Source organism: Capra hircus, chromosome 29 (assembly GCF_001704415.2).
Source record: "Capra hircus breed San Clemente chromosome 29, ASM170441v1, whole genome shotgun sequence".
Classification (NCBI taxonomy): Eukaryota; Metazoa; Chordata; class Mammalia; order Artiodactyla; family Bovidae; genus Capra; species Capra hircus.
In genome coordinates this window covers 27,422,014-27,432,286 of record NC_030836.1, presented here as the reverse complement: position 1 = coordinate 27,432,286, position 10,273 = coordinate 27,422,014, and the positions used below count along the sequence as shown (strand labels likewise).

At 45.1% G+C, this 10,273-nt stretch overlaps 1 protein-coding gene across 1 annotated transcript; it reads right to left on the bottom strand.

Annotated features, from left to right (window-relative positions):
- Positions 704-9,574, bottom strand: PANX3 (pannexin 3). Its single transcript, XM_005699573.3, has 4 exons — positions 9,394-9,574; positions 8,305-8,447; positions 4,668-4,882; positions 704-2,402 (listed from the first exon to the last, which is right to left on the bottom strand). Exons 1-4 carry the CDS (start codon positions 9,572-9,574, stop codon positions 1,763-1,765), a joined length of 1,179 nt encoding a protein of 392 aa, XP_005699630.1. The 3' UTR covers positions 704-1,762.

Sequence of the window (10,273 nt, the reverse complement as noted above, 5' to 3'; positions counted from 1 at the left end):
CTTGAAACCTGAAAACAGGTAGTTCTAATTGACAGGAAGAGTTTTCTTTCTTCTTTTTTTAACCCTTATTTGCTAACCACCTGATTTATTTGATGTTCAGCTGTATTTTGTCCTTGCAGGCTTTGTGATCTGACATTGTTTTCACTATTCCTCTGCATATATTACATGTATCCTACCTAGTGGGAGGGAAAGTACTGTCATTTATCCTAGTTTGCAAGCTGCTCTGGCCAATGGATTTCTGTGGCATTTACATTAACATTTTATTTTTCATTAGAAATACTTCCTTATGATTTATAAAACAGTTCATGCAAAATTCAGAAAATATTAAGATTTTAAAAAATTCATACATCTGCCACACGGAATGAATCACTTTTAACACGTTTACTTTTTTAAATTGAAGTATAGTTGATTTACAATATATTAGTTTCAGGTGTACAGCATAGTGATTCAGTATTTTTGCAGATTATACTTCATTTAAAGTTATTACAAGATAATGGCCATGATGTCCTGTGTTATACAGTATATCCTTGTTCTTCTCTGTTTCATATGTAGTAGTTTGTATGTTTCATATTTTAATGGATATTTACATAGGTTAGATGATACTGAATGTAATATTTCCTCTTTTGTTCACTTACCACTGTTATAGTCATATTGTAGCGTTATTATTACTTCTTTATAAATGTAACTTTAGATGTCTGCTTAATATCCCAGTTGTGGTGTAATAATTTTACATAATTATTTCCATGTTTGACTTTTTTTTTGTTTCAAACTAGTTTATTTAAGGGTTCCAGTTTCACTCCTCAATGAAGTGAAAGTGAAAGTGAAAGTCGCTCAGTTGTGTCTGACTCTTTGCGATCCGTGGACTGTGTAGTCCAATAGATCTTATGTATTTCTCACATGCTTCTTTGCTCTTTAGTTCATCTAGTTCTGAAGGGTTACCAAGTGTTATCTTGATCAGTCAACCATCTTCATAACAAGATTTGTTGATACATCCTGGATTTTCTGCTAGAGCTTCATTCATTTCAATTATTTCTCCTGATGGAGAAGAATAGAACTTTCTAGTAGCTTTTATGCTTTCCAAAGCATCAGAGTCCTCTTGTTCAATTTTTTCCTGACTTCAGGCAGACTACAGCAAAAACACCTCCCAAAGCTTCTTGTTCCCTATGTATTCAGAAGAATATTTATTTATTAGTGCCTATGATGACACAGCCTCTAGGTAACTTATTTAAGAGGAAAAGACAAGTACATGGGCTATATTAATACAATGTAATAAGTTTTATCTCAGAGGTAGGTATCAGATGATATGGCAACACTCAGGGGAGGAGCGTGGAGATGGGGATGGCTTCTTGAAGGAGGAAACCCTGGGTAGACTTTGAAGGAGAGCATGGTAAACTGAGTGTTTATCCTAGAAAGGTCATGGAGTAAATACAGTGGGAAAAACCTGCCTCCATGAATAGCCTATAGAACTTTCTCCCTTTTTATAATGTCTAGACTTCTAGTTTCAGTGTTCTTCTTGTCATCATATTATGCTCTAGACGTAATATATATATGTTTCTTATTCTTCAGCTCCAGCTTTCAGGTTTGTTTCCATGTGATGATTTTATCTTCTCATCTTTGGGATAACATAATATAGGATGTTCAACTCAGCTAAATCCAAGCTTAGCAATCCTAACATGGGTGTTTTTGTGTATTAGCGCATGAGGCTTGTGAAAAAGGGGAGAGATTTTTACTTTCCATAGGACTTCTTGCTTCAGTTTCTTAACTATGGATTTTCATCACACATCCCGTGGGTGAGATGTTTAGGTTTTGAGGGTTCTAAGCCAGCCAATAAAGTCATGAAATCAACCACGGTGTCAATGTTGTGCTTCTGGGTGGCTGTGTCCTTCAGCGCACAGAGGACACTCAACCAGCTAAAAGAGATGAGCTCAGAGATGTTGGCTCGGAGGAAAAGAAGGATCACATTGAGGTCATTGATGGGACAGCCCAGCATTTTTCTGCTGAGAAGATCAAAAGCTGGGAGCATCTCGTAGATAGAGAGGAGCCGTTTGTCCCACCGGCAGAGCCGTGTGAGGTTGTATAGTATCACTGGAACCAACAGGGTGTAGATGGCTACGCTGGCGAGACTGACAATCTGGAAGACAGACAAAGAGGTCAGCCTACATGTGATGAGGTCGGGGATGTGGGTCTCATCATGTAGCAGCCCTGTCTTGATGGAACAACTGAATTCCTCTTGGAAGAAGACGTCCAGGTGAAAGTGGCCCAGGTACAGGTAGGTGGCGGAGGTGAAGAGGAGCAAGAGGGCGTTCCTCAGGAGGTAGGTGGCCACTAGTGAGTGTGAGCGCTGCTTACAGGCCAGGTACCGCTCCAGCAAGGGGAATTCAAAGTACCGTTCTTTCCGAGCCCTGGGCAGGGGAAGAAAGTGGCCAAGTTTAGGAAGAAGCATTTAAAACTATATCCTGAGGGGGCTTCCCTGGTGGCTCAGTGGTGAAGAATCCAACTGCCTATGCGAGAGACGTGAGTTCAGTCCCTGGTTTAGGAAGCTCCCACATGCCGAGGAACAACTAAGCCCCTGGGCCGCAGCTACTGAGCCTGTGCTCTAGGGCCTGGGAGCTGCAACTACTGAACCCACGTGTTGCAGCTGCTGAAGCCCATGTTCCCTAGAGCCTGTGCTCCACAGCAACAGAACCCACCGCAGTGCGAAGCCTGTGCACCACAACTAGAGAGTTGCCACTGCTTGTCACAACTAGAGAAAAGCCCATGCAGCAACGAAGACCTGGCACAGCCAAAAAAAAAAAAAAAAAAAAATCAACTATATCCTGATGTACTTCCCTGGTTGCCCAGTGGTTAATACTCCATGCTTCTAATATAGGGGTCCTGGGTTCGATTCCTGGTCGGGGAACTAGATCCCACATGCCACAACCAAGACACAGCACAGTCAAATAAATAAAATTTAAAACAAAATTAAAAACAAAGAAACTGTATCCTGAGAGCTGCGTGGGGGAAGTAACAAAATCTGTGTATCCAGCATGGTATTCTTGGCTCACAGGAACGTCTGTCTATTTTGAGCATAACCACTCCTCTCCCCCAAAACAGGTATGTGAATGTATCTTAATTCTCCAAGTTATGAATGCAATGCAGTAAACCCAGCGAATGGTCAGTAAGTAATAAATGACCGATCACTCTGGATTTCTGCCTAGCAGGGCAGACTAAATCTCTAAGCTGAAGCAGGATTCTTAGGAAGCACTGATTTATTATATTAGCATGGGACTGGGATTCTAAATTACCATGTTCTGGTTTTCAGTCTGCTTTCTTTGTGTGTGATTTTTAGGCCAGTTCATTCATTTTATAAAAATAAGTGTGCTTACAAGTGTTTGTTGAGAGTTGTATTTAGTATTTATGTATTATTGGTATATGTAATCCAGTCTCTGCTCTGAAGAAGTTTACAGTCTGGCTTTCAGGGAAAGGGCAGAGGAGACATGCAAATATGAAATGAAAATAATGCTTGACTTGTTGCTAAAAGATGGATATAAACCACAGTAGTTGTAAAAGTTAGGAGACAGACCACAGTGTGAGCTGGAGTGTTCAGAAACATCTCTGGAGAGTGTTGTTTTAGATTGGTCTTCCAAAGGTAGATAGGGTTCAGAAAGATAGACGGGGAGGAGCTTTTTTCAGAGGATAGAAATGTGCACAAACTAGGGTTTCAAATCTTAGCTTCACTGTGCTTAGAGGGGGCCTGCCCTGGCCACCCAAATTAAAACTGCGCCTCTCTCCACCTCCCAGCTTTCCTGAGTCCCTTACCCTGGCTCAGTTTTCTTTATCCACTTATCTTCTACCATATAATTTATTTGTGTGTTATGCTCATTCGTTGTCTGCTTACCCTCAGTACGATATTACCCCTTCCTCCCTCAACACACATGTACACACACATCTCCATAGCACCCAGAGCTGTGTGTGGTGCTCCGTAAATGACAGATGAGTGCTTAAATGAATGAATGGCTTGTTCGGGAGAAAGGAAGGAGACTGCCCAGGGGGCATGGAAGGTTTCTGTTACTTGGAAATTTGAGAGAAGATTGACAAAGTAGTTGATGACAGTGTGTGGAGGGCCTAGGAAAAATATTTGGGAGAACTTGGATCTTTTTGCCTGCAGGCCTGGGAGAAGCCATTCAAGTTTCTGTAAAAGCGATCTTTCAGGACTTCTCTAGTAGTCCAGTGGTTAAGAATCTATCTGCTAATGCAGGGGACATGGCTTTGATCCCTGGTCCAGGAAGATTCCACATGCCGTGGGACAAATAAGCCCTGGTGCCACAACTACTGAGCTCGTTTGCCCACCCTAGAGCCTGTGCTCCACAACGAGAACCACTGCAATGAGAAGCCTGCAGTCAAAAACTAAAATAAATTAATAATTTCAAAAACCTCAGTAGAGATTTTTTAAGAAGTGGTCTTTTAGAGGTTAACCCCTTTGTGACACTTTGGGTTCACCTGTAAACTGGAGGCACACTCCTTTTCCCTCTGCCTGTACAGAGATGATAGTATGTTAATAAGGTGATGTGTTAAGCACTTTGAATTCTAGAGAAGGATGGCACAGAGGAGAGTTTCAAGATTACCCTGCAAGGACCATTTTAGTGCTCGACGGAGTCTTTTGGAAAGGAGTGGAGGAGACAACTCACTTTTCCAGCTCATCCCAGAACACATCAGGGTCCGAGCTCTCCTGTCGGATCTTCAGCATGTGCTGCACCAGGCGGATGGCGCGGTTGTAGGACTTGTCCAGCTCACTAATGATGAACAGCAGGTCCGAGGTGAGGGCCGGCACGGCTGCATACTGCCACAGCAGAACCGGCAGGTACATGGCCACGGCCAGGGCCAGCAGCGAGTAAGGGAGGGCCTGCAGGGGAAGAGAAAGCAGAGGAGGGCAGCCCAGGGTTGCCCAGACCTTGCAGCCTTGCAGAGAGAGTGCTGAGGGAGGGATCTCATTCGCTGATTCCTGCCTCGGAAGGGGAAGGTAGAGAGACACAGGGAGACAGACAGACAGAGACAGGAAGGAAGGGAGGAATGGAAGAGAAAGAGCACTAGCTGCCTGTTCCCACCGCCCATGCATGTTATCCTGGGTAGCCACCTAGAGGTCATGGCCATGGTCATCGTGGCAGTCTAGGGGAGAGCACCTCATTCTCAATCTTCCACTTTTCTTGCTCTGACCACTCCAGATTCTTAACATTAGACATCCAGAGTTCACTGGCCTTCAAAATGCTGCCAAGGGCCCTGACATGGCTTTTATTTTGACTCTCCAGAGAGGAAGTCAGAGCCCCATTTCCTATATGTAGTCTGCCCACCACCCCTCTCCCCTCCCCTCCCCGCTCCCCCAACTCCCATATGCAGTGGCTTTTTCTCGTCTCTGGATTCTTGGTAAGACCAAACTACACATCAGGCACTGTCTTGGATTCCTTGCGTGCTGTGTCTGGTCTCTGTATGTGGAAGCTGGTGTCGAGGTGTGTATAAATTTGGTGTTCTTCATTATAATGTTTGCTCCCTGAGATGAAGGATTTTTCCTTATGGTTTCTTTTCACACTCACCACACCTAACAGGTTCAGTTCAGTTCAGTTCAGTTGCTCAGTCGTGTCTGACTCTTTGCGACCCCATGAATTGCAGCACGCCAGGCCTCCCTGTCCATCACCAACTCCTGGAGTTCACTCAGACTCACGTCCATCGAGTGGTGATGCCATTCAGTCATCTCATCCTCTGTCGTCCCCTTCTCCTCCTGCCCCCAGTCCCTCTCAGCATCAGAGTCTTTTCCAATGAGTCAACTCTTTGCATGAGGTGACCAAAGTAGCGGAGTTTCAGCTTCAGCATCAGTCCTTCCAAAGAACACCCAGGACTGATCTCCTTTAGAATGGACTGGTTGGATCTCCTTGCAGTCCAAGGGACTCTCAAGAGTCTTCTCCAATACCACACTTCAAAAGCATCAATTCTTCAGCACTCAGCTTTCTTCACAGTCCAACTCTCACATCCATACATGACCACTGGAAAAACCACAGCCTTGACTAGACGGACCTTTGTTGGCAAAGTAATGTCTCTGCTTTTTAATATGGTTGGTCATAACTTTCCTTCCAAGGAGTAAGCGTCTTTTAATTTCATGGCTGCAATCACCATCTGCAGTGATTTTGGAGCCCCCAAAAATAAAGTCTGCCACTGTTTCCCCATCGATTTCTCATATGGCCTACTGTTTTGCACATAGTAAAAACTCTTATAGAGACTTAGTTAAGGACATATGTGCTGGGTACTGAATATGCATTTTTCATTCACGGTCAGGTACTATCAGTATTTATATTTTATAGACAAAGAAATTGAAGCATGAAAGTGTTGAGAAACCCCCTCAGGGTTATGTGTCTAGTAGGTGAGTGAGCAGGATTTAGATCCAGGCAATTTGATTTTGGAGTTTAATCCCTTAATAAATGGGCTTCCCAGGTGGCTCAGATGGTAAGGAATCTGCCTGCAGAGCAGGAGATGTGAGTTCAGTCGCTGGGTCGGGAAGATCCCTTGGAGAAGGGAACAGCTACCTACTCCAGTATTCTTGCCTGGGAAATCCCATGGATGGAGGAGCCTGGTGGGCTACAGTCCATGAGGTTATAAACAGTTGGACATGACTGAGCAAATAACACACACCTTTAATAAATACTTGACTATAGCTTCTCCAAACTATAGTTTGAAGAAGAAGAGGGAGGGTGCATATTTGGTTGTGTGTGTGTGTTTCTGAACTAAATGAGAGACAGGCTAGGAAAGTCATATTAGGCCACAAGAGAAAATGGGAACATTTTCACTCCTGTGTAAGAAATTATATTTCTTGAAAATGAACTCTTCACCCTAGAGCTTCTGTTTCAATAGGTTTAAAGTGGAGCCAGAGAATATGGGCTTAAAGAGCTCTCAGGATGTTTCATGATTGACAATTTGATTATTTTCTGACATGTAAATCCCCGCTGCAGTACTTTGAACTTGTTACTGTCTAGATCCTGCTTGAACACTTCCAGAGACAGACACCTCATGAACTCTTTCTATGAAGTCTCTGTTTTTTTTTTATTAAACTTTTTATTTTATATTGGAGTATAGCCAATTAACAATGTCATGATAGTTTCAGGTGGACAGCAAAGGGACTCAGCCATACACATACATGTATCCATTCTCTCCTAAACTCCTCTTCTATCCAGGCTGCCATATAACATTGAGCAGAATTCCCTGTGCTATACAGTAGGTCCTGGTTGGTTATCCATTGTAAATATAGCTATGTGTACACGTCGCTCTTAAACTATCCCTTCCCCCCATCTTTCCCCCCTGGTAAAATCTCTGGTTTTGTCTGGTCCTAGAACTGTGGCGTTTGTGAGTAAACGTGGCATTGTAAATTGTTATAGCTATCATAAGCTGTAAATTGTCATATCTAGAAAAAGCTATGAGTGACCTCCATTTAAAACTGTAAATTGTACATACATATTACTTCTGCTCCCTCATGAAACCTCACTAGGATGACAATAAAGGGATCCCCTCATAATCCTACAAGGACAAGGAAAATAGGAGAGGCGATGAGAGTGACAGAGTGTTGAAACCTGGGAAGCAGTTATGTAATAGAGGGTACCAGCCTGCAGAGAGGACGCGGTGTTGAGGTAGGGGCCACAAGCTGCTTTTCACCACGCACAGAAGCAGAAAGGCTTGGGAATGGGAGATACCAGCTATGTCTGAAACTGGGGATGCAAGTGGAGCTGGAAACAGGAATACTGAGAAAACAGATCCACAGGTCCTTTCTGAAACATGATGCCCTCAGCCAACCATCCTTATTCTTTGGAAATGTTAAATCAGACAGATTCTGCACTTGGGTCCATTGAGGGCAGGGGGCCATACTGAGAATGGGGGCAGGGGGCAGTGAACTGTGTAAGTACTGGATGCTGACACCCACAATTGAGTTCCAAGAGGGTTGGCAGACAAGCTTGATGCCAACTGCCTGCTGCCCCCTCTGCACAAGTTAGGAACTGACTGATTTTTCTTGGGAAAACTGACCAGTCCAGAATATCAGATTGCAGCTGCCATCAGCTGATATTTGAGGTTTTCCTAATGAAATGGCCCATAGGAATCCCTTTAAACTGATTGCTTCAACCCAAGGCAGTCAGATAGAAGCGTGTGAGCAAATATATGACCAGATATTTGAAGAATGCTTGAAACATGAAAGTCAATGACCAAAATTAAATGGCAGGGGCAGGCAGGGAGAGAACTTAATGACTCAGTTCCTCCGCTTCCACCCAGCTGGTAGAGCCCCAGCCACTTTACCTTGTGAGGCCAGAGGGATTTCGTCTTGGACTGGCCAGACTCATCCTGTTCATGGTGAACCAGGGAGTCCCAACAAGAACTGTCCACGTAGGCAGCCTGCCGGATGCTGAAGTTACTGGGACAAAAGCAGCTGATGGGAGACCCTGAAACAGGAACAAAGCTTGAGGCAGCCCTGAGTAGGGGTGGAGGAACAGGGAGCTGGGGGACAATCAATTAAGAGCTTTCCGGGGGTCACTTCCAGAACTCTGGCCATCTCTGTATCTGTCAGGCACTGTCTTCTTCCCAGGCCCTAGCTTTCTGGGTGAATGAAGAAATAGTGGGAGGCTGACAAATCTCCCTGGGAAAGGTAGGGAGCTCACTACACAACCAGAAAAGAGAGCCAGAAATCCCAAATCTGAGGGACTCCCCTGGTGGCCCTGTGGCTAAGACTCTATGCTCCCTAAACAGGGGACCTGGGTTCAATCCCTGGTCAGGGAATTAGATCTCACATGCTGCAACTAAGACCTGGCACAGCCAAATAAATAAATAAATATTAAGAAAACAAATCCCGATTCTGAGAAAGCTCACGCTGTCTTTAATGGAGGTGGCAGATTTGCTGAGTTAATCTAGCACCTGGACCACTAGGTATATGTATTTGTTAGTGTTCGTGCACAGGGCTGGGGTTCTTGAAGATGAAAGAGTGGATTTATTGAGCACCTGTGATGCTGTCAGGTTCTGCCAGGCACTTAACATGTGTTCTCAAGTCAATAATCCAGGAGGTGGCGAGTAAGAAAAGGCCCCAAGAAGATAAGAGATTTATCTAAAGCTTGGCTAATTAAAACCTTTAGAGATCCTGGAAAGATGATACCACTCTAATGTCTTTTGTTCACATGAAAATCAAAATAAAACTAATTGTTGTGATGATTTCAAGCATACTGGAATTAAGGCTATTTTTTATTGCAAAATTTTGGAAATGACTTTCAAAGTTTTTCTGCATCTCAGCTTTGCTGGCATCCTAAACAGATGCATAATCTGCCTTTTGGGTGATGCCCCGCCCGAGTCATGCGATCTGGACAGGGTGGGGGCTGTCTTGCTTCAAAGGCCACTTACCGGAGGAGAACTCCTGGGCAAAGGCCAGTGACACCAGCAGCAGGGGGAAGCCCACGGCTACGAACTTGACCATTCGGTCGAGGGGAAGCTCCAGGCGCAGTCCTTTGAGGCGGGGGCCCTTGCGGTCGGGCAGCAGGGCATCCGAGAGCATGTATTCTGCAGCTGTGTGTGCGAGCGACATGCTGCTGTCGAGCTTGGGCCCAAGGCCTGCAGAAGGGGGTCCCGGTAGGTGGCAGCTTCAGGGAGCCGGCTTTCAGCAGACGGTGCCTGCAGCCTGGGCCTCACGAGTATCTGTGTGAGGAGCGGGCACTGGTTCTCTAAATAACTGGCCAGGCCCTGAGCCAGGCACCTGGTAATTAGAGGGAGGCATTGCCCAGTGTGTCGTTACTGGAGGAGGGTCGGGTGTCGGCTGGGGCTGGTGCCAGGCTGCCCTCTGGACCGTCGAAGGCAGATGCAGTCCCGTGGCTTTAAGCTGCCCTCTCATTAATCAAGTATTTTTGGTGGGGTGGGGGAGAGGAGGAGGGCTGTCCGGCAGGCCCCCCGTGTAATTGGTCTGGAATCTGGGTGGAGATTGCTTAAATGTGTGGAAGGCCTTCATTTCGTGGTTTGGGGTGGGAATGGAGCCCCCAGGACTCTGCTAGGGTTGCGGCTCCTACATAGTATTTGTCCCAGTGGTGATTTTTGCTTCGGGCCCAGGCTCTTTCCCAGAAACCGATCTGTTTTTGGCATTGCATCCCCTGCCCTGCCTCCGGTCTGTTTCTAAAATGTTTCAACCACGTATTTACAATTTCCTTATGTTTACATTTTTTTTTTTTTTAAGCTCCCATTAGTTCTCTAGAAAGCTGAGGGAAGAGTGGGAGTGTTGACGTGCAGAGAGAAC

What these genes read in the sequence shown, in the direction of transcription:
- PANX3 (XM_005699573.3), bottom strand. Translation starts at nt 9,574, where the DNA reads ATGTCGCTCGCACACACAGCTGCAGAATACATGCTCTCGGATGCCCTG. An exon ending in TGCCCAGGAGTTCTCCTCCG is followed by an intron (nt 8,448 to 9,393) that starts GTAAGTGGCCTT and finishes TTCCTGTTTCAG; the next exon opens with GGTCTCCCATCAGCTGCTTT. An exon ending in AATCCCTCTGGCCTCACAAG is followed by an intron (nt 4,883 to 8,304) that starts GTAAAGTGGCTG and finishes CTTCCCCTGCAG; the next exon opens with GCCCTCCCTTACTCGCTGCT.